Here is a 25,058-nt window from a genome sequence, read left to right on the forward strand (position 1 = left end):
TAATGAACTGATGGACTCTTTCATCCTCACGTTCTTTCTCATAAACTGCAGCAGCTGAACAGGTACACGCAGGCGCTGGTTTGTATGTCTGCAACTCTTCCCACATCATCGCAAGCCTTCCATAGTAATCTATTACTGCTTGTCCGTTTTGTCGACATGAAGCAAGTTGCTCCATCAGTTGATGAATGCGGACTTTGTTACCAACTTCAAATCTCTTGTTCAAATTCTCCCACAGCTTGTGAGCTTCGGTGATGAAGGTCACAGTAGATCTGACCCTCGGTTCTATTGAAGATCTGATCCATCCCACTATCATCGAATTCACACTCAACCAAGCCTCCAAATCTGGACTGTCTTCCGCTGGTTTTGCCAAGGTTCCATCGACAAATCCAAACTTCTTCTTTGCTCTAAGTGCATTCACCATCTCCATAGCCCACTCGTTGTAATTATCTCCTTTTAACTTGACCGATGTGATCAAAGCACCTGGATTATCCGAAGAAAACAGAGCATATGGCGAGTTTGCCATCATCTCACCCTGTTTCATCAGCGTCGCCCATCTTCAACACGTGATCTTGAACGTTCGCTTAAGCAAATCGTTGCTCTGATACCATGTAAATTTGTATGTAAATATGACTGGAAAACTTGTGTTATTCATTACGTTTACATGAGTATATATACATCGCAATATAAACCGACTTAGGACTTTTGTGTATGTCTCCTAATTATATCATTATCTCCTAAACTTCCTCATGTATATCCACTTATTTAGTCCTTATCCTCCAATATAACCCTCAAAATTTGATTTATTTGCTATTGTTACATATAAAGTAGTGCCCGTGCTAAGCACGGGAAATAATACTAGTTGAATCATAAATTGCTTGTATTACAACGATGTCCACGTTGAAGTACTGGTTAGTTATTCGATTGTGGAATGCTATAATTGTGGAATTGGAACTATAAATAATATTTAAAATTTACAAAGCAACAAAAAAATATACGGCCACTGAAGCATTTAAAAGTCACGATTTCATTTTTTTAAAACAGAAAAATCAATGACATTTCTAATTCAACTTCTAAAACATGAGATTTTGGTTGATATAAGTTTTTGTTTTGAGTTAAGAATTTTATAAAGGGTTTAAGTCAAAATTATAACTCAACTATAAAACATTTTAAATTAAACCTAAAACCAAAAGAAAAAATTAATGCATGATTGGTAACATTTTTGAATTACAAGTCTAACTCAAACTTAATCAAAGGTAACTCATGCTACCCATCAAAGCCATAGTAATATGTGTTTTCTTTTATTAATTTGTTTTTCACAAGCTCTCTTTTCTCTAAGGAGATGTCTTAAATGGAATCAAAACAACTTGTAGTCTAAGGTATCAATGGGTGATTGAGTTCACTATTATTGGCTTAGATTTAAAACTATGAAGAAATAAAAGAGTTAAACCAAAAGTAATAATAGTACATTATATATATTGAGAAATTCAGTAGATAGACTATTTTAGTTTATTTTCACAAAACAATCCTCAGAGGAAAAATGACCAAACATCTTATATATTAACATAGAAGTCACAACTTCAATTCATGTGTGATATTTTAAATTAGATATATTCCTAGAAAGCCATGTTTTATTTATTCTCAATTATTATTATCCCATATATATTAAAGGAGAAACATTTAAAAACTTGTAACCTTAATTTTGTAATAATTAAAAAGACCCTATGCTTAGGTGTCACTCAATTAGGTAGTCAATTACATTCAATTGAAAAATAAGTAGGTCTACATTCGATTTTTATATGTCGTTTGATACATTCGTTGGTCAATCTACATGATATGATTATATGATATGATATTTACATCGATATAAGCATTTATGATTGTTCCGCTAGATATAATTACTATTTTCTTTTCTTTCTTTAAATAAAATCTACGGAATTACCATAAATGACTAATATATATGTGACAATTAATGTTTCTAATATTAAAGATTTGATAAAAATTTATATCTCCTCCATCATTTTTGTTTAATTTTATATTATTAAAATAAATTAAACAATCGAATTAGCTACAAAATTAAAATTTAGATTTTCCGTATATTTTATATTTTGAATTTTTTAAAATGACAATAAATTACTAAAACTATTAAAATTATTATGTTAAAATTTAATGATCAATGGTTTAACACTTTTATTATAAGAAGATACATGTGATTTTAAAACCATATGAGTAAAAAGTATCATTTAATAATAAAACAAATATATATAGATTAAACTATATACCATATAAGATTACATAAATATTTTAATTTCAAAAGTTTCAATGAATTTTCAAGAACATTTATAAATTATAAACTTATTAAATTTTTCACATTGAAAATTTTGTTATCAATGATTTAAATATTTTGTTATAAAACGATATGAATGATCATATAACGTATAATTATGAAATTTTATTTAATAAATAACTATATAAAATATAATATATAAAATATACTATTCTTAGAAAAGTAGGTTGGTCCATCCTAATGTATATTACACTTTTTATTAAATTAACTATCGAATTGATAAATAATGTACAAAAAACAATCTCGCACTTTAATAAAAGCTATGAAATTACCTAATATGATTAACATATATATGAAAATTAATTATTATGAATAATGAATATTTGATAACACTTTTTTGTGTCTTAGTTCTTTTTTATTTTATATTATTAAAAGATATTAAACAATCACATTAACTATATAATAAAAACATTACACGAACATAGACTATCTTTTCTGGAGGAAAAAAGAGACATAAGACCCACAGTTGGATAGAGATCCATCTCCCTGGATTTTGTGGTATATTTGGAAAGCAAGGAATGATAAACTGTTTCGAGGAATAGACAGAGACCCATTGGAAACTGTCCGGCATGCTGAATCAGAATGTTACGCTTGGTTTGAGGCAAATAATAAACAGGAAAATCCTATAGTTAGAATGCCTCCTATGCTACAACAGAATTCTGAGAAATGTCTGATAGATGGTTCATGGACACATGACGCATTCTTTAGTGGTTATGGATGGACATGGAAAACGGCAGAAGGAACAATAAATTATTGGGAGCAAGGGACCAACAGCGAAGATTACCACCCCTTCACTCTGAGCTTGAAGCCCTTATATGGGTAATGGATTTCATGCTTCAACTATCGACGTGCCAGACCTTTGGCACAGATTGTCAGGATCTAGTCTCAATGATTCAAGACCCAGGAGCATGGCCCAAATTCTCCACCGAACTAGAAGAGCTACTGAAGCTGAAGAGCAATTTTCCGGAGTTCTCAATTGTTTACTTTCCTCGTTCTGAAAATGTATCGTCTGATTCTTTAGCTAAGATAGCAAGATCCTTCTATAGGGATATGTATTACATTGGTTGTTCTATTCCGGTCTGGTTTCCCTACCACCTCAAGCTTGAGTAATAGATCAGCCGTTTGATGTCAAAAAAAAACATTAAGATTTTTTCTTATATGTTATATTTTGAATTTTTTTCAAAATGATTATAAATTATTAGAAATTTGAAGATCTCACTTTGAAAATTTTGTGATCAATAGCTTAATTTGTTTTGTTATAATAAGATACAAATAATCATAAAATTGTATAGTGTTTCAAAAAAAATGATAAAATTGTATTAATATGAATTTTTATTTAACAAAATATTCAAATTAAATATATATATATATATACTAACGATTTAAAGAATTAAAATTGGCTGCATGTTCAGTTAAAACCTTTCAAACCTATGTAGAATACTAAAGTCAAAGTAATTCATTTTTGGAAATAATAAAATGATGGTTCTAAAATCATTAAAATGGTTCTCAATGATGTGAAAGTTAAATATTAAAAAAAATGGTAGAACATGCATTTGTAATAAAAATGACTTATTGACCAGTTACAGTTTTTATAGATATAAACAGGGTGATAAAAAATTTAAACCCAAATCGATCAGCCTCATCATAAATTCAAAATAAATTTTGGTCCACAATTACAATTACAAATGTTCAGCCCAACATATCCCCGATATATTAAAGGAGAAGCATTCTAAAAAATGTGTTCACACTATAATGGACATGTGGTAATCTGACAGTGATTTGAGAATAAACATTCACACTCTCATAAATATTTTCACACTTTACATAAATGTGTTCAAGCTATGTATTTTATGTTATGTTTTTCATATAAAATTCACATGTAAGGTTCCAAAAAAATATGAATTTAAAATCTAATTCTACAATAGGATATTAAGACATGATAAAAAAAAAAACAATCCAAAACCAACTAATATCCAAATTAGGGCGGTTCAATATGCTAAAACCGAAGAGGACTGAACCGAACAAAAATAGATAGTATGGTTTTATTTTGGTATACACCATCGTAACCAAATGGATGTGATTTTATAAAAACCATAGGATTTGAATATATTTTGATTTATAACCCATTAAACTGAAACATGTAAATATGTATATATTTATAACGACACATGATTATCTATTTGTTATCTGAGTTGAACTATAATTATATTTGTAAATCACTTGAATTATAATTAAGTAACAATTTCCTCCAACTGAGGCTTCTTATTTTCTTAGTCTTTCTTTTTTGATCTTTTTGCTTTATTTTAACAATAACTAAATTAAAGTAAAAATTATAAATTTTATAGACAACAATTAGTTGAAATTATGTACAACTTTTTTTTTAAACAAACAGAGTTGTGTTCAATCGAAGACATTTTAGTTTGATGAACACTAAATATGGAAGAATAGAAAATCTTTTATTTCATGCTTCTGTTTTGTTTTTTATTTTTATTTTTAAAATTTAGAGCTTTGATATTAATTCTAGATTTAATTATTTTATTAGATAATAAAAGCATTTTTTGTTTTATTCTGTTATTTAAATATATAATATTTTTTAATAAATGACTTTTTTGACAACATGACTCTAAAATTCTTATAATACACCAGAAGAATTTTTTGGGTCAAACTTTTATTACTGTTGACAATGTTGGACTTAATACAAGAACTTTCTATTATCACCGTGAATTAGACAATACTATTCTAAATGAGGTGCTCTACCTAACTGAGCTATAGCCCTTGTGTTTATGATCTAATGCATCAATTTAGTAACAAAAATATTTAAAAGTCATATAAACTTAAAAATAATTATGTAATTTTCCAAATCTATTGACTAAATATAGAATTTTAAAAATAAAATCCCAATCACATAATTATATATTTTTAATTTTACAAAAGATAAAATGATAGGTCCTAAAGTATAACTTTTTGAAATACAACACTAAAAAATATTCTTACAAAAATAAAATATTTAATATTTAGAAATCTTAATTTAGTAAAAAAAATTAGAATAGTTAAACATCCTAAATCGATAATTTTTTTAAAAAATATTGTATAACAAATAATTATATATTAATAGTGTGGAATAAGAAAATTAAACAATATGATTATAGACTTAAACAACATAAAACAATAATATAATTTATATATGTAAAATGTTTAGTTATATATTTATAAAATGAAAACAAATACCCGGACGGTTGCACGGATCGAGATTTAATTTTTTGTTAAAGGATAAAATATATATTTATACCCTTTGGATTAATTAGTGTAGACTTAGGATTTAGAGTGAATGAGTGGGTTTTGTGGATGAAATTTTGAATAACAAAAATAAAAAAAAATATTAAAAATTTCAAAATAAAAACTTAATACCGACTATTTGAGAAAATTACCTTTATATATTTTTATTAATTTAAGGACCAACACTTCCACATTGCAATTAATATCTCCATATAACGTTATTAGTTATACACAACAGCCACATGATAGCTCCGTGGCGCTGCCGGACTTTTTAAAACATTCGCCGCCAGAAAATTGTAATTCTACGCATTTATTATTGCATTTTGGAATTTTTGAGCAAAGACCTATCACAAAAAGTCCATCTCTGGGTGAATCGCAAGCATCAGCAGCACCTGAGATATTTATAAAACATGAATCAATATTAAAAAAAACATGCAGAAAGAACATGGATATATTATAATTGTGAATTTTGTCGTTGCATACTTGAAATCAAGGGAACAGTTAGACACAAGAACACAAAAACGAAACATTTGCTTGAAGCCATTTTTAATTAGTTGTTTTTCGAATTTGGGAATGAAATATAATTGAATAGTTAAAAATCACTTGATGTATATATTTATATAGCATATCATCTATTTTTGGATTTACATATATTTACTTTTGTCAAAAAATCTCCATATATTTAATTGTCATATAATAATATTTAGATTTGACAAGATTTTCTTTCTTGGGCTCTTTTAATAAAATATATTTTAGATGGCAAAAAAAAAAGTACGTTTGGATTTCTTGAATTACTTGAACTTTTTAGTCAATGTTTAATAATTTATACTTTGGCTATGAATGGTAAATGCGGATTGAGCAATGCGGAACACTGAATTTAACTGCGGTGCGGTTCTAACGGTTATAAAAACGTGAATAGATGATATATGTAGAGATTTTTGTTATTATTAACTGCGATGCGGTGAGGAGCGGTTAAAAACATTCAAAGCATCTATACCCCATGACATGATGATTTTACGTGTTAACAACTAAATTAAAACGTTGAGTGTGTAAAACTGTAGGAGGAATAAGTGATTGTCAGCTTTTTGCGTGGAAAGTTTATCTTTTTATGTTTTTTGTTTTGTTCTTTACTATTTTCCATTGAAGATTTTTGGATTACTTTTTGAAATGTCAATACTAAGAGATAAATATCAAAGAATATTTTATTAAGGAGGGTTTGGTGGAAGATGAATTTAGGTAAAATTGATTGATTTAAGAATCAATAGATTTGTTAAGTTTATAAAAAGTTCTAATGAGTTTTTCATATTTAAAAACTTTATGAAACTATTGTACTACAATGATTTTGAGATTTTTGAGTATATACGCAATATTTTGAAAGTCTTATTTTATGAGTTAAAATGTTGAGAAATAAAATCCCAATAACTCTAGAATTTGATAGAATTAAAAATCCTTAAAATCCAAAATTTCGAATAACAATAGATTCTATATGTTATTAAAAATCATCAAATCAATAACAATTGATTTTATAAGAATGTTAGAATCCATTAACTAATAACTATAGACTTTTAAAATTCTAACAATCATTATAAATGTACTTCCCATTAACACCATCTAAAAAAAGTTCAAAGAGCGGCGATGGAGGCGATTCTAGCTTTTGCGATCTGAGAACCTGTCTACCCTTTTCGATTCACTCTTTGGTGATCGACGAACCCTTTTGCCATCAACACGATCCTTGTCGTTTGGTGGTGCCCGACCTCATCTCGATTAAAGCTTCTTCATTACCTTCCTCTGCACAGCTCTCACTCAACTTGATCATTAACAACATCAACTATCATATCTTTGTACGATAGTCTCATATTCCATGGCGTGTAACAAGGGAAAGGGCATCATGCATGAGGATGATGAAGATGAGCCTATCCTGTTACTGGATCAAGCTGATGAGAACCTTATCAGAGAATACAACCTTTCTCTTATTGGAAAGATACTGAACGCCAAGAAACAGAATGTCGAACCACTCATCGTGGCCATGCCAGAATAGTGGGGAATGTCGGAGAAGATCTCTGCGTGTGATCTCGGGAATGGGAGATTTCTGTTTAACTTTGATAATGAGGTGGATCTTAAATCCGTCCTTAACAAGGCTCCGTTTCATACTTGAATGATGGGAGCCTATGATCGATGATGGGAGCCTATGATCGATGATAACTACCCTTCATTGATTCCTTTTTGGATACAACTGCAAGGAATCCAGCTCCACCTCTGTACGGAAGGTAATCTGCGAGCCATTGGAGATAGGCTTGGGAAGGTGGGTGATATCGACACTACAGATGGCAAGATCATAGTTTTTGTTGATTGGTCTAAACCTCTGAAGTTCACCCAGAAGCTGCAAACTAGAAAGAAAGAAGACATCACGATCAAGCTTCATTATGAGCTACTTTTCAAGCATTGCTCTACATGTGGTTTTATGTCACATGAAAGCCAAGATTGTCCTAAGAAACCTGTGCTACCACAGGTGATAACTCGTGATATTGTATTTGATCGAGTAAGACCAGTCTATATGGGAAGATAGCAGAGTGTTAGACAAGACGAAGGTACTGTTAAGGCAGTGAATGCGACGCTCAAGGAAGACACAAACTCATACTCTAGAGTCCAGCAATCATCTCATTTGGCTCGAGCTCAACGAGAAAGTAACATACGAGATACACGGTATAAGCCTTATGCTTCTACACGGAATCAGCACACAGAGGGAAGGCCTCGGTATAATAATGAGCGTACTTGGAAAGAGAAGAAGCTACCTCCTGTGAGGATCAATGAAATAGAGGCTGAGAACAGGAAGGAACTACATCAACCCAAATCGGTTCCTATGGCTGGTAAATCCCAAGAGGTTTTTGAGAGTTCTAGTACATCTGCAATGAAATTGCAGAGTAAGGTAGAGACTATTGTCAAGGAAAATAATGTTACTTTCAGAGCTACGAACTCTCGTATCGAGAAAGAAACTAATGTGGACGATCTTATTCAACCATATGATGCTCTAAGGATAGATGCACTTAATGATGATGATCATGAGATTGAAGAACATGGAGATGAAGAGATGCATGAAGCAGTGATCGGTAATGAAGATTAGAAGAATTACGAGTTTTGCCCAAAAATTATCATATTTGCACACCCTGGCCGCCTGTTAGGCCATATTATTAGGGTTTTGTACTATTTGAAGGAGAGGCACCCATTGAGAAGAAAAGCAAGCAACAAGGAGGCTACAAGCAAGTCATCAAGGAATCACTAAGGAGAGAGAAGCAAAGCTTGGAGAAGAGGACTTTTATAAGAGAGAGAGACAGATCTAAACTTCATAAACAGAGAAGATCTTGAACTTATTTTGTTTTCTTACTCTATTACTAGTTTTATTTAAAGTATTATTTAGACCATCATGATTATGCTTATCATGAATAAGTGTGAGTAGTCTTACTGTTAGATTTAGGTTTATCAAAGGTTGATTTATATACTGCCAATCATAACATGATTGTTAGGGTGTTTTAATAGTTCTTTAATTCTAGTTGAGCTTATTGCTAAATAGAGGATTGATCACCCTTGACTTAGATCTTAGGATTATTAACTCAAGCGAGAGTATGGTAAATTACCTGAAAATTCAATTTCAATAGATATTGATGCCAACAAAGGTCATCTAGTCTATCTCATTGACATTGCAATTGTAACTCATACATTTTGAAAAAGTGTAGCAAATAATGGGGTCAGAGGTAATTTACCTACCCCTCGTTTCCACAATGTGTGATCATCCCTGAGATTTAGAAAAATGGGACCGCAGGTAATTTACCTATCCCTCTGCCTCTCAAGAAATCATTTCAATCTTTTATAACATAAACTTAGATTTTTGAGATGCCGAAGAGAGAGAAAGAAGAGAACCAGAAACACACAGACTTTTTATCTTTCAGACTTGTAAGAGGATTCTGATCCAGTGGTTACCAAGCCCCAAGACAAGCAAATATAGTCAGTATTAGTGTTGGAGGTCAGCTTTGGTTCCTTCAAACAATCTTAGCAAGTGTATATATGTGACATGTTGATCCATTTTAGCATCTTTAGTACTATCTGCAATCAGTAAATCTAGAATGGTGCTAAAGAGTGGTTAGATAATCAAGTATAAATCAATATCAATGTCCCCATTTTAGTACTTATGCGAAAAATAATTTTGAAAACATGTTTAGATAAAAACCAAAATAAAACACATATCAGTAAACCTCCTCCCAGACTTAAATTACACTGTCCCAGTGTAACACATCCGGAGTTAAATGAAGAAATAAATCATAAGTATTAAATGTAACAAGATAGAACGACTAAACCTGACCGCAATGGCGTCGATCGATATGTATAGAGATACGTCGATCGTTAGTGATGGTCGTGTGGTGTCGAGCCATGCGACTTGATTGTGTCGATCGATGGAATCATCATTCTACTTGGATCTTAAAAATCTGCAAAAACAAATGCGAAAAATAAAAGTAAAAATGTAACAAAAACTTAAAAATAAAATAAAAGAAAACCTAATAGTGGGTTGCCTCCCACTCAGCGCTTTGTTATAGTCATTTAGATTGACTTTGGTGGTGTGTGACTCAGTTGGTGCAGAAATTGCTACTTGTTGGACAACAAGCATCAACTTCGTGTCTCCTCCTATCAAACCATGTGGCAATGAAGCTTCTTGTGGCATCATCACTTTTGAGCATTTTCTCATCCATCTTGAGGGTGGCATCTGTGAGATTCCTCATACTTCTTTCAATTTGTTCAATGGTGCCAACATTCATGTAGATGGTGTTGTAGGCATATTCTGACATCTCCTTCAGTTCCTTCTGCATAGCGTCGATCTTGTCATGAATCAGCTGATCTCGGTCTGTCAAGGACTCGGTGTCTATCGATGCTACAACGTGTGCGTCGGTCGTTTCGCTGGGATTTCTGTCGGTCGATTCAGTGGTAATTGTGTCGATCGATTCAGAAAGCTAACCTTGGTACTCGAGAATTTTCTGAATAGCAAGTATCTCATTCTTCAGTAGACCAGTAGTTCTGCATAGGTTGGACACTCTTTCGTTGAGAGGATCATCAATGTCATCGCATCTCTTGTTAAACCTCTCCTCCATAGCATTCATAGCTTCGTATAGCTTGTGTTTGATCTAATCAACTTCTGCTGCTGTACATGCAGTATGCGCTGTTGGTTGCTGGATGTCGATCGATCGGGGTCTTGTCCTATCGATCGATGTCGCGTTTCTGCTACATAGAACAAGGTGGTCCTGAACTATGCCAATGTCTTGTTGCAACTTGTTGCAACTTGTTCATCTGTTGTGACAGTGTGTTCAGGTATCGCATGATAGGTGGAGTGTAGTTGTTGTGCTTTTCCTCATACGATTTCATCATTTCCTCCATTTCTACGAACCTTATGTCGATCGATGGTGAAAGTGGTGTATCGATCGACGGAATCGTAGCATTCTGAGCCTGACCTTTCTCGCGAATTGTTGCCAACTGTTGTTGTAGAAGATCAATCCTCTTGCTTAACCATTCGACATTGTTGTTGAGAGGGCTGTAGACGTCTCCAATCCGTGTGTTGATGTAAGCAATCTCCCAGTCATCTCTTTTAGGTGATGGACATTCTGGTTGGGTATTGGATGTAGTCTTGCCGATATCGATCGATGGACATGGTGCTGTGATACTGCTCAAATTACCCTATAGAGCCTTACTCTCTCAAATAAGAGGTTCAGCTGTAGTACTTAGGGATCGAATCACGAGGAGCTAGGGAACCAATTAAATCTAATCAATTAATAAATCTTAGGTGGAGTTTGGTTTTTATGATGAAATGTAAATGACAATCATAAAATGAGCAAGGTAGTTGCTCTAACTAACAATATGATGGTTGTTTAAATGATAATGAAGAGTGCTAGAAATAGGGCTTTTATTCAGGAATGGAGATTATAATATCTATAAATACCTAACAAGTTGCTTGCATGATATTAAAGAACTCAGCCGCTTAACAATCAGTGATGTCTCACTGGTTAAATAACTAGATCTCTGATCTCAACTGTCGTCTGTTGACCAGAAAAAGAGTCAACCGATATTCTTTAGAGATATCGAGCGATACACCTTTCGCAGCGCCGATCGATTGTCCAGTTGGGATATCGATCGACGGCTTGTAGAAAAGCCTAGGCGCGAGCCGATAGTGAACACTAGGTCTCAAGGAGGGCTGTCGCTCTTCTCAACAGAAGACAAACTAGTTCAAACATATAATTCAAAATATAAGGATCCTAGTGATATATGCTCTAGTTAGCTACCTTAGAACAAGCATATGGTGCAATCTATTGGATGAATATCACAACTTAGCAATTATAGTTTGGGGCTAATCCCACAAACCTATTTAAACCCTAGATCTAACAAGTAGACTACTCAGACATAACTAAGCAATTCATAACACAAGATATGTAAAATAATTTCATTAGATAGAGAATAGAAAACAAATGGAGTTCAATCACAATCTCTCAATGATCTCTCCAATCTCTCAAAACAAATAAAACTCTAGCTTTCTCTCACCCTCTCTGCTTGCTTGCTTCTGCCTTCAAAAGCTTGCTTGCCGTCAAAAACACTTAAGCAGGGTATTTAAGCATTTCCATTAGGTTAAAAACTCGTCAGGGGCAATCTCGTAATTTGGTGAAATCTTGGTGAAGTAGTCGGCTAAACCATTTCGTCCTCGCTATCGATCGACAACACTGGATGTGTATCGATCGATTATAATCTTCTAGTACGCGGATCTTCAAAGCTACATCGATCGACAACTCTGGATGAGTATCGATCGATTCTTCACTGAATGTTGACTTCCGACTTGGTCTTAAATGGTCAACTCTGGTGTATTATCTCTTGTGCTCCAAAATGCTCCAAAAGCATCACTTTATCACGAAACACTCCTGAACCTGAAAACATACCTAACAGGCTAGAAAACACATTAGTTATATAATAAAAATATCATTATACCATGGTAGAAAATAGGTGAAATCCATAGTATATCAACTTCCCCAGACTTACTCCTTTGCTTGTCCTCAAGCAAAAACTAGTAGTCTATGGAAAAGGATTGAAAACAGTAGGGACTCAAAGATTCAAAACATTGAAGTCATCACTCTATGGATTCGCAATTCATATCTAAACATCCTAATCACAGAAGTTCATTATGCATTATCCTAGCTTATTAACCAAATTCATCTAGTCCACAACTTAGCAAATCTTATCTGATATTCCCCTCTACTAACCTCATTTTTTAACGTAAAATAAAAGTGCAGGCTTTACCCTGGGAGTATCGATCTAAGGACACATGGATTCAACTCAAACAAGTATCTGAACACACATGTAGTCTTCTCTGATCCCTTTCTCCCTCACTCTCTTCTCTGAATCTCTTATGAGTTTCAATTTCAATAGGTTTTGATGCCACAAAGGTCATCTAGTCTATCTCATTGACATTGCATTTGTAACTCATACATTTTGACAAAGTGTAGTGAATAATGGGGTCACAGGTAATTTACCTATCCCTCGTTTCCACAATGTGTGATCATCCCTGAGATTTAGAATAATGGGGTCACAGGTAATTTACCTATCCCTCTGCCTCTCAAGAAATCATTTCAATCTTTTATAACACAAACTTAGATCTTTGAGATACCGAAGAGAGAGAAGGAAGGGAACAAGAAACACATAGACTTTTTACCTTCCAGACTTGTAAGAGAATTCCGATCCATTGATTACCAAGCCCCAAGACAAGCAAATAAAGTTAGTATTAGTGTTGGAGGTAGCTTTGGTTCCTTCAAACAATCTTAGCAAGTGTATGTAGGTGACAGGTTAATCCACTTTAGCATCTTTAGTACTATATGCGATCAGTAAATCTAGAATGGTGCTAAAGAGTGGTTAGATAATCAAGTATAAATCAATATCAATGTCCCCATTTTAGTACTTATGCGAAAAATAGTTTTGAAAATATTTTTAAATAAAAACCAAAATAAAAACACATATTAGTAAACCTCCCCCCAGACTTAAATTACATTGTCCTAGTGTAACATAGCCGGAGTGAAGTGAAGAAAATAAATCATAAGTACTGAATGTAACAAGATAGAACGACTAAACCTGACCGCGATGGCGTCGAACGATACGTATAGATATACGTCGATCGTTAGTGATGGTCGTGTGGTGTCGAGCGATGCGACTTTATTGTGTCGGTCGATGGAATCATCATTCTACTTGGATCTTAAAAATCTGCAAAAATCAAAGCGAAAAATAAAAGTAAAAATGTAAAATTAACTTAAAAATAAAATAAAACCTAATAGTGGGTTGCCTCTCACTCAGCGCTTTGTTATAGTCATTTAGCTTGACTTTGGTGGTGTGTGACTCAATTGTGGTTGTAGCAGGTGTTTGCTGGTGGGAAAACGTCTCCTTCATCTTTAGACTCAGTATCAGTGAAGTGTCTAGTGGCATCATCTGATATAGTCCATCTTTGATGCATATTTGCTAAATCTGCTTTGATGACTTGTAACCTCCTGTCTAAATCTTCCATGTCGAACTGATGATGGTAGAAATCATTTGTTGAATGCTCAGACAGTTCTTCATGTTGTAAAGTGTCATGCTGGTCAAGAGTCAGCTGATCTCGGTCTGTCAAGGACTCGGTGTCGATCGATGCTACAACGTGTGCGTCGGTCATTTCGCTGGGAGTTATGTTGGTCGATCCAGTGGTAACTGTGTCGATCGATTCTGAAAGCTGTCCTTGGTACTCAAGAATTCTCTGAATAGCGAGTATCTCATTCTTCAATAGACCAGTAGCTCTGCATAAGTTGGTCACTCTTTCGTTGAGAGGGTCGTCAATGTCATCGCATCCCCTGTTGAGCCTCTCCTCCATAGCATCCATAGCTTCATATAGCTTGTATTTGATCTGATCAACTTCTGCTGCTGTGCATGAAGTCTGCACTTGTGGTTGCTGGATGTTGATCGATGTGGGTCTAGTCATGTCGATCGACAGAACAGAGCATTCTGAGCCTGACCTTTCTCGCGAATTGTTGCCAACTCTTGCTGTAGAATATCAATCCTCTTGCTTAACCATTCGACATTGTTGTTGAGAGGGCTGTAGACGTCACCAATCCGTGTGTTGATGTAAGCAATCTCCCATTCATCTTTTTTAGGTGATGAACATTCTGGTTGGGTATTGGATGTAGTCTGGCCGATATCGATCGATGGTGATGGTGCTGTGTCGATCGATACTGGTGTTGTAGCTTCTTTCTCAAGCATGTTTCTGGTGCTCTCAATCTCCATCCTTAGCACTGCCATATCACTTTGAAGAGCTTATAGCTGCTATCCAAAGGCTGGAAAGTATCTTCCACCAGTGTGCGGAATTCTTCCTCCAGGTGTGCCTGAGCTCCCCACACATCAGTCACCATATCATCTATCTCATCCTTGCTGTAGGGTACTGGTGCTGGTCTGTATGCATGGTAAGGGTGTGTATGTTCTGGAAGGCGTAAGCAACTCTTCTCTCCAGGATTTTTCTTATGTGCTCCTTGGTGACAGGGATTATTTCACCATCAACTCCCCTAGCATGTCCAAACTCGCCTCTGTGGACACCAAATTCATCACTTTTTTCCCATCTTAACATAAACTTATATCTTTGAGATGCCGAAGAGAGAGAAGGAAGAGAACCAGAAACACATAGACTTTTTACCTTCCAGACATGTAAGAGGATTCCGATCCATTGATTATCAAACCCCAAGACAAGAAAATAAAGTCAGTATTAGTGTTGGAGGTAGCTTTGGTTCCTTCAAACAATCTTAGCAAGTGTATATAGGTGACAGGTTGATCCACTTTAGCATCTTTAGTACTATCTGCGATTTGTAAATCTAGAATGTTGCAAAAGAGTTGTTAGATAATCAAGTATAAATCAATATCAATGTCCCCATATTAGTACTTATGCGAAAAATAGTTTTGAAAACATTTTTAAATAAAAACCAAAGTAAAAACACATATTAGTAAACCTCCCTCCAGACTTAAATTACATTGTCCCAGTGTAACATAGCCGGAGTGAAGTGAAGAAAATAAATTATAAGTACTGAATGTAAAAAGATATAACGACTAAACCTGACCGCGATGGCGTCGATCGATACGTATAGATATACGTCGATCGTTAGTGATGGTCGTGTGGTGTCGAGCGATGCGACTTTATTGTGTCGGTCGACGGAATCATCATTCTACTTGGATCTTAAAAATCTGCAAAAATCAAAGCGAAAAATAAAAGTAAAAATGTAAAATTAACTTTAAAAATAAAATAAAACCTAATAGTGGGTTGTCTCTCACTCAGCGCTTTGTTATAGTCATTTAGCTTGACTTTGGTGGTGTGTGACTCAGTTGTGGTTGTAGCAGGTGTTTTCTGGTGGGCAAACGTCTCCTTCATCTTTAGACTCAGTATCAGTGAAGCATCATCTGATCTAGTCCATCTTTGATGAATATTTGCTAAATCTGCTTTGATGACTTGTACCCTCCTGTCTAAATCTTCCATGTCGAACTGATGATGGTAGAAATCATTTGTTGAATGCTCGGACAGTTCTTCATGTTGTAAAGTGTCATGCTGGTCAAGAGTCAGCTGATCTCGGTCTGTCAAGGACTCGGTGTTGATCGATGCTACAACGTGTGCGTCGGTCGTTTCGCTGGGAGTTCTGTCGGTCGATCCAGTGGTAACTGTGTCGATCGATTCTGAAAGCTGTCCTTGGTACTCAAGAATTCTCTGAATAGCGAGTATCTCATTCTTCAATAGACCAGTAGCTCTGCATAAGTTGGTCACTCTTTCGTTGAGAGGGTCGTCAATGTCATCGCATCTCCTGTTGAGCCTCTCCTCCATAGCATCCATAGCTTCATATAGCTTGTATTTGATCTGATCAACTTCTGCTGCTGTGCATGAAGTCTGCGCTTGCGGTTGCTGGATGTTGATCGATGTGGGTCTAGTCCTGTCGATCGACGGAACAGAGCATTCTGAGCCTGACCTTTCTCGCGAATTGTTGCCAACTCTTGCTGTAGATTACCAATCCTCTTGCTTAACCATTCGACATTGTTGTTGAGAGGGCTGTAGACGTCACCAATCCGTGTGTTGATGTAAGCAATCTCCCATTCATCTTTTTTAGGTGATGAACATTCTGGTTGGGTATTGGATGTAATCTGGCCGATATCGATCGATGGTGCTGGTGCTGTGTCGATCGATACTGGTGGTGTAGCTTCTTTCTCAAGCATGTTTCTGATGCTCTCAATCTCCATCCTTAGCACTGCCATATCACTTTGAAGAGCTTTATAGCTGCTATCCAAAGGCTGGAAAGTATCTTCCACCAGTGTGCGGAATTCTTCCTCCAGGTGTGCCTGAGCTCCCCACACATCAGTCACCATATCATCTATCTCATCCTTGCTGTAGGGTACTGGTGCTGGTCTGTATGCATGGTAAGGGTGTGTATGTTCTGGAAGGCGTAAGCAACTCTTCTCTCCAGGATTTTTCTTATGTGCTCCTTGGTGACAGGGATGATTTCACCATCAACTCCCCTAGCATGTCCAAACTCGCCTCTGTGGACACCAAATTCATCCCTTTCTTCCCATCTTAACATAAACTTAGATCTTTGAGATGCCGAAGAGAGAGAAGGAAGAGAACCAGAAACACAGAGACTTTTTACCTTCCAGACATGTAAGAGGATTCCTATCCATTGATTATCAAACCCCAAGACAAGAAAATAAAGTCAGTATTAGTGTTGGAGGTAGCTTTGGTTCCTTCAAACAAAGAGAGATGCTCTCTCCAGGATTTTTCTTATGTGCTCCTTGGTGACAGGGATGATTTCACCATCAACTCCCCTAGCATGTCCAAACTCGTCTCTGTGGACACCAAATTCGTCCCTTTCTTCCCATCTGAATTTTCTGGATCCGTTGGTATCAAAGGCACGTCGTCCAAACTCAATACGTATGTCGGTCGATCTGACTCTTGCGCTGTCGATCGATCTGGGTAACTCGTCGCCGATCGATGGTGAAGAAACGATATCGATCGATGGTGAATTCCCATGTTGACCGAAACGTTGAGGAACTGTATCCTCTGTAGTCCTGGGAATTTGGCTCATTACCCGCGGGACCCGGCCCATTAGGCCCGCTGCGGGGCGGGTGCGGATCCAAAAAAAATTCAATTTTAAAATTCGCGGGTCTGGCGGATTGAGCCGGGAAATGGCGGGGCGGGTGCGGGTTCTGATATTTTGGGACGCGGGTTAGCGGGTAACCCGCATATGGTAAGAAACATGTTGTTTTGGTTAGTTAGGTTTGTGTCGTTTTTGTGTTTTAAGTTATTAATGCGTGTCATTTTTGATTTTGGGTTGTAACTGTGTGTTGTTTTGCATTTTTCAGGGGTACAAAAATAAATTGGAAAGCCCTAATGGTTTCATCCATTTCTCCGCCGAACCCTAATCGCGTCTCATCTCTCGAAGGTCTCTTGATCTCTCCGGTTCGTCGATTCTCTCTGAATCTCAGTTCTCAGTCACTCCATGTGTCTCTAAGCTCGAACTCTGTCTTTCTCTCTCGCTCAAGAACAACTGAACAAGGTATATGTCGATCTCTGTCTCTCTCAACTCTACGTTTATGTCTCTGTCTCTCTCTGTCGCTCTATTTCAATTTCTGTCTCTCTCGAATCACGGCCTCTGTCTCTCTCGATCTATGTCTCTCTCGACTCATTGTCATTGTCTCTGTCTCTCGTTTATGTTTGTGTTTCTGTAAATAAATGTCTATGTCTCTGTTTCTCTCAACTCATTGTCTCTGTCTTTCTCGATTTATGTCTGTGTTTCTGTTTCTGTAAATAAATGTCTCTGTCTCTCTAGATCTTTGTCACTGTCTCTCTTGACTCTATGTTTCTCTCTTTGTTGAGTAAACATAATCTAACTCTTGTCTTTTTTTATTCATAGGTATGGATTCCGACAACCAAAATGGAGCTGACGGGTTGAAGTTGGGAAAACCACAACATATCTGAGTGTTGGCAGTGAGGCTTCGAGTTTGCCACAAGAAGCTTCAAAGGATTCAAATACAGAAGCTGCGTTCTCCCACGACATGATTAGGCACTGATATGTGCTTGTAGTTGACTCCGCGGCTATGAGCCATATGACAATGGTAAGTTACCTTTGTTTATTGCCTCTGGTTTTGAACTGAAACTTACTTACTTAGCATATATGTACTCTGGTTTTGATTTGAAATTGACTTGCTCTGTTTTTGTTTGGACAGAAACTGAGGTGGCCGATGCTACTGATCAAGATTAGAGGTTGCCAACGTTTGAGACCTTTGCATGAACGTGTAAGTGATTGTTACTTAGTCGTCTGCCTTCATTTCATCTATTTGCTTATCATTTATAGTGCTATGTAACTGGTTTCAGCTGAAGCACTTGAGGTCGTGAGAAGAACAAGTGGGAAGAACAAAGATGAAGAAGACCTGTATATAATTTCTTTATATATTTTTCAGTTTGTCTGTTGTTTGTGTGTCAAAAAACTTGTATTTGTCGCTAAAAAACTTGATGCATTTGTCTGTTAATTTTTGTGAATTTTTTTTTTATTATTATTGCGGGTAACCCGCTCGACCCGCTTGATTAATGCGGGGCGGGTACGGGTAATTGGTTTAAGTCTTAGCGGGTCAAGCGGGTAAATTTTGGATCTGAAAAATTAACTCGGACCCGCAGCGGGGCGGGGCGGGCGGGGCGGATCCGACCCGCTTCCCAGGACTAATCCTCTGCCATGGTGACGTGGTGGTTGTCTTGGACGTGAGCTAGGATGTCTGGATGGCCACGTTGCTGTGTGAAAAGCTTTTCTGGTTCATTGGCAACTTGCTATAAATTATATTTTTGTATTAAGGTTTTTATTAAAGATATAGAATATATTAAAATATATATTTTTATGAAGTAATAAAATAATTGATATAATAATTTATTTAAACTTATTTTATGTGTGTTTTCACAACTTTAATAGGAAATCATTTGAAAATTATTATAAATGAATAAGTGATTTACTTTAAATTTAAATAATATAATCTTAAGTTTTAGATTTTATAAAATTTTCTTGTATATATATATATGCTTCCAACACGTATCCGCTTCCAAATTTTTTGAAAAATTTCGCTTTTGCGTTTCCATACACTTTCGCTTCTACGTTTCCGCTTCCGTTTCCATGTAACATAGATACTAAACACAAATTAAAAGTTAAAACAGAGAAACTACTCAAATGGATCTAAAAGTTTAATATTCAGATAACCATACCCGAATCCAATCCAAACTAGAATATTTTGGATACTGAAAATATCGAAAACACAATTATATACTTTAATATATTAGTTTAAAATTTATATCTATTAGATATTCATTAATATGAAAATATCTAAAATAATAAAATATGTTCTAAATACTGAAATATATTTTATCCATTTAAATATTTAAATTGGACAATTTTAATGTAAATTTAAGTATTTAGTTTTACATTATTTAAATTTTTTAATTTTTTTTTAAAATTTTTAGGATTAAGTATATTTGGATTTTTGTTAAAAATTACATAATTAAAATAGGTATCCAAATTTAAACATGAACTGAACATGCAATGCTTCGAACCAAATTCATACCATATTCAAACAAAAAAAACTGTAAATATGTTAATCATATTAAAAAATTAAACTCTAAAATTAAAAATCTGAAATCTGATTAACTCAACTAAATCCGAACAGATATCTAAATACCCATCCCTTTAAAAAAGTATACGACATATCTCTTATTACAATTTAAAATAAATAATTTAATCAGTTAAAAGTAAGTGGTTAACTTCTAATGATGTTTTCGTTTGTGATTATTTAAATTTAATGTGTATTATTTACCGTTTTAGATGATCTTAACTCTTAAGATCACATGAAGAACCTGATGCAAGATCAGATCGAGAAGACATGGGAAACATATTATGCGGTACTCACATCAACATTAATCGGAATTTATATTATTGAAATCAATAAAAACTAATTTCTATGGGTATAAATATACAACCTTTTTATATTATGTCTAAGTTCAAACAACACAAATATTAGATTATCTTATATAAAATACATAATCTTAAAATGTCACCAACATTGTCTGTACAAACAATACAAATAATATTGGATGTCCTTTTTCTTAAAATATTATTTATATTTTATTTGCTTTTGCAAGCATTTAGAAATTAAAAAATGAAATCATTGCTTCGACAGAAGAATTGTTGAAAGTTCATATAACATGCAACAAACAGATATAATAGTTTTAGGTTTATCACCGAAAAAATGAAAAACTTCGATCACTTCAACCGAACAATACAAAATAAATATGGATTTAGAATGATATTTATATTTTAGGAGGTTAAAAAATGTAATACCGAACGAATATCCAGATTAAACAAACATAATATCTTTTTATCTTAAAAAGTATGACTGGACAAAATATCCGGAACTGAAGAACCGAACCGAAACTGACCCAAAAATCAGGGTCCCGAACTCGATCAGACACGTGGTGAATAACCGAATGGATCCTAAACTGATGTATCCGAAGAACCGGTACTCAACCCGATCCGAACTGAGAACCAAATAAGTATCCGAAGATTTCTGAAATAAAAATATATATTTTAAAATATTATTTATAATTATATGTATAATTATTTTAAAAATTAGAATTACAATTAAAAATTAAAAATATTAATTATGTTTGTGTATTTTCAGATAAAATATGATAGTTTGGATAGAACTACTCAAAAAAACAGTGTCTAATGAGTAATTTTAGTTATTTTTGTTACATTTGGGTAGTTTGGATAAAAATTACCCGAACCAAATCAGATTATATGGTTACTTTGAGTACTATTATCTAAACCCGTTTCAGATACGTTAGTTATTCAGGTATTTTCAGGTTCTTTTACATCAAAAGCGAACCCATCCGAACCCGGGAAGACCCGACTCGGAATTTTGTGATACTCGAGCGGGATTTAATTTTCAAATCCAAAAAACCTGATATTCGAAAGAACCAATCGTAGCCGGCGGATACCCGAATGCCTAGACCTATTAAAAAGATAACAAAATCAATAATCTCATCCCGTGCAAGGCACGGGTTATTACCTAGGAAATATAATATTTTGAAATCTCATGCATATATATATATATATATATATATATATATATATATATACTATTAAAGCAGCTGACAGTTTGTGAACCTGCCCCTGAAATCTCAGCCGATTTACCGAAATTTCTAAAAAAGAATTGCAAATCAGGGCTTTTCATTAACATCTTTAACCTATTTGCAAAAAATGGCTCCTCATTTACGACCAAAAAGATGAAAAGGCCTAAGATATATGTTTACACACCTAACGGGCTTACGATATATGTTTAAGAACCCACCTACATTTCGATATATAGTAGAAATGGAAACTGAAATTCAAAATCAAAATCGACATCTTATAGTTTTCCATTCTTCGCACATATTTTCGGAAACAAGAATTTCGTGATTTAAATTATAGATCGCACATATCTTTGATCGAACAAATTTTTGGAAAGGGATCAAAACAGTTCCATGAATATTCTTAATTATAAATGCCAGTGATATTATATAGAAATAAGTTTTCGTGATTTAAATCGGATTTTCCAAATACAAATCCTAACTTATGTTCGAATCTCCGATAATAAAGTGATGATCCCCAACTTTCTCTCCAAGTTTCAACTAAAACCTAAGCACCTCTCTTTAAATCGGATATTCTATAAATACCCATCACCCTATTCTCATTCAAACCCACTCCTTCGAACAAACCAAGAAACAAAAGAATGGCGAATAAAATGCAGATTCAACCATCCAGAGGTTTTAATGAGACGGATGTGGCCGCCGTGGAGGACTTGAAACCATGGAAAAACACGTGGTTCGTACATGTGAAAGTTCTACATTCTTGGAAACAAATCATCCAGTCTGTGGAGACCCTGGAATTTGTCTTTGCTGATGACAGTGTAAGCATTCGTTTTTCTATTAGAATATGGTTTATGTTTTATTTAACATTTTGTTCATGTATTCTAATGTTTCCATTTCATATGTCACGTTTAAGGGACACGAAATGTAGGTATATGGTTTATTTTTTATTTTACATTTTGTTCATGTATACTAATATTTCCATTTCATATTCCATGTTTAAGGTACACAAAATTCACAATATGGTTTATGTTTAATCTAACATTTTGTTCATTTATAATAATATTTCCAATTCATATGCCATGTTTAAGGGACACAAAATTCATGCAACATGTAGAAGGACATTGATTGAAAGTAAGACGGGGCTTCTTACAGTTGGTTCCTGGCGCTACATCCGGAATTTTCAAATTGCTCCTGCCGGTAGAGCATATCGAACCACCAATCATTCTTGGAAGATGAGTTTCAATCAGAATACCGCCGTTACTCGATCTAATCACGTTAATGACGAGTTGTACCTGTCTTTGATCGACTTTCAAACCGTATTGTCTGGAACACTCGATGATAATTTCCTAATTGGTAAACCTTTGTAATTTTTTCTGATACGTGTTTGATGCTTCGTATTATTTGTTTCCAAGTGTTGACATAGACGTTTTAATTACTTGCAGATGTACTCGGTCAAGTTATTGATTGTGGTGATGTTGAGACCATGCAGTGTACTGGGGGAAAGCAACGAAAGAAGCTTGAGTTCACTTTAAGCGATCTCAAGTAAGTCATTCTCATTAAGTCTTTTTAGGAACATATTTCATGAAAACAGGAACGTTATATTACTAACCTCTTTTCACGACTGTTTATAGTGATACCCGTTTAACATGCTGCATATGGGGAAACTTGGCGGACAAACTCCTTTCTTCAATTAATCAAGAAACTGGAATGGTTACTATGCTTCTCAGATTTGCTAAGCTTGGGAGATTTAGAGGTAACATAATTTGAGTTATTAACCATTTTACAACCACTAATACCATTTATATTTGATATTTACATTTAGAGTTTTTTGATAACTTATAGGAGAACTGCAAATCTCTAATGCGTTTGATGCTTCCGTAATGATGCTAAACCCTCCAATACCTGAAGCCGAAGCATTTAAAGTTTTGTAAGTCCATAAGGCTATACTCGATGGAATTAACTAATGCATCAAACTAAGTATTTCCTTTCTATTCTATGTAGGATCAACGATGATGCGATGACTCTAACATCATTCCAGAGTAATGACGACTCTCAAGATGACAACAACAACCGAGTTGGAATTGTGGGGAAGCGTGGTCAGCGTGATAAGTGGTTACTCTTTCCCACCAAGACCATCTATGAAATGATAACCTCAACTCAAGTAAGCATTTATATGAGTTAGTTATATTCTTATATTGTGTTTTTTTCCTTTGTTTAGTATTTTGTGAAATCTATTATAACAACAGGTTGAAAAATGTTTAGTGAAGTGCGTAGTGTATGCCATTGACATGGATTGGTCTTGGTATTATTTTGGTTGTAAATCTTGCAACAAGAGAGTGCTCAAAACCGGAACCACGTTTAAGAAATTGAATGGTAAAGAGATCGTTCAACATAATTGGTGGTGTGAGGAATGCAAAGACAGTGTCATCGATGTTTCACCAAGGTTTTATTTTAAATTTGTCTGACTTCCTCTAATATTTATTTTAAATCGATCCAAGATCATTTCTGAAAACTATTTCTTATTTTTTGTTGTAACAGATTTTGGCTGCACTTGATGGTCAGTGATGATTCAGGCATCTCGAAGATAATGATCTTGGATCATGTTGCTAACAACATTGTGTCCAAAACTCCAGAAAAACTCCTCAATGGAAGCTGGGAAGAGGTAACAAAATGAACAAATATTAATGTTTAGAACTTAGTGTAATTGAATTATACTTTTTGATATGAAATATTTATTCAGCTTCAAGATCCAACATTAGTACCAGACTGTATTAATGATTTGGTTGGCAAAGAGTTCACGTTTGGAGTCTATATTGACAAAGAAAATGTTGCTTATGGAAGTGAATTTTATAAGGTGGGAAAATCTATAAAGATAGACTCACTTCTGTTCCTGATCCAATCACACCAAGTCTATCGAGCAAGCAGTTGACATTAACCAGTGGTGAAGAGGTACCATTTAATATATTCCATAGTAGTTGAAGTATATATAATACATTTGAAATTTCTAAAGTATGATTCACCTTAATTATTTTGGTACAGGATTCTGTCTACTTAAGTGAAAATCAAGAACACTTCGATTCTAATTCTACACCCTCCAGTAAGAGAAAAGAAGAGGAGATCACTAATCTTATCGACCTCAGCTCAACATCTAAGAAATCATGTACAAGGTCGATCAAGATTGAAAAGGTCCAAGATGTGAATAAGAAACGTTGA

At 34.6% G+C, this 25,058-nt stretch overlaps 1 protein-coding gene and 1 long non-coding RNA gene across 2 annotated transcripts; both read left to right on the top strand.

Annotated features, from left to right (window-relative positions):
• The first annotated feature begins 17,910 nt into the window (after window positions 1–17,910).
• Window positions 17,911–19,231, top strand: LOC108815944 (uncharacterized). The gene is made up of 5 exons (XR_001943773.2): window positions 17,911–17,925; window positions 18,041–18,234; window positions 18,592–18,793; window positions 18,905–18,973; window positions 19,053–19,231. It is a non-coding gene; the product is annotated as an uncharacterized LOC108815944 (long non-coding RNA).
• Window positions 19,232–23,077: 3,846 nt separating this feature from the next.
• Window positions 23,078–25,058, top strand: LOC108815734 (replication protein A 70 kDa DNA-binding subunit D-like). Its single transcript, XM_018588243.1, has 9 exons — window positions 23,078–23,198; window positions 23,288–23,387; window positions 23,477–23,598; window positions 23,688–23,772; window positions 23,847–24,006; window positions 24,092–24,288; window positions 24,384–24,507; window positions 24,586–24,699; window positions 24,885–25,058. The coding sequence occupies exons 1-9, from the start codon at window positions 23,078–23,080 to the stop codon at window positions 25,056–25,058; spliced, it is 1,197 nt and encodes a 398-aa protein (XP_018443745.1).

This window comes from Raphanus sativus, chromosome 7, assembly GCF_000801105.2.
Source record: "Raphanus sativus cultivar WK10039 chromosome 7, ASM80110v3, whole genome shotgun sequence".
Classification (NCBI taxonomy): Eukaryota; Viridiplantae; Streptophyta; class Magnoliopsida; order Brassicales; family Brassicaceae; genus Raphanus; species Raphanus sativus.

Coding starts and splice junctions, on each gene's coding strand:
- LOC108815734 (XM_018588243.1), top strand. CDS start 23,078: ATGAGTTTCAATCAGAATACCGCCGTTACTCGATCTAATCACGTTAAT. Junction 24,289..24,383: donor GTCATCGATGTTTCACCAAG/GTTTTATTTTAA, acceptor TTGTTGTAACAG/ATTTTGGCTGCACTTGATGG. Junction 24,508..24,585: donor TCAATGGAAGCTGGGAAGAG/GTAACAAAATGA, acceptor ATATTTATTCAG/CTTCAAGATCCAACATTAGT.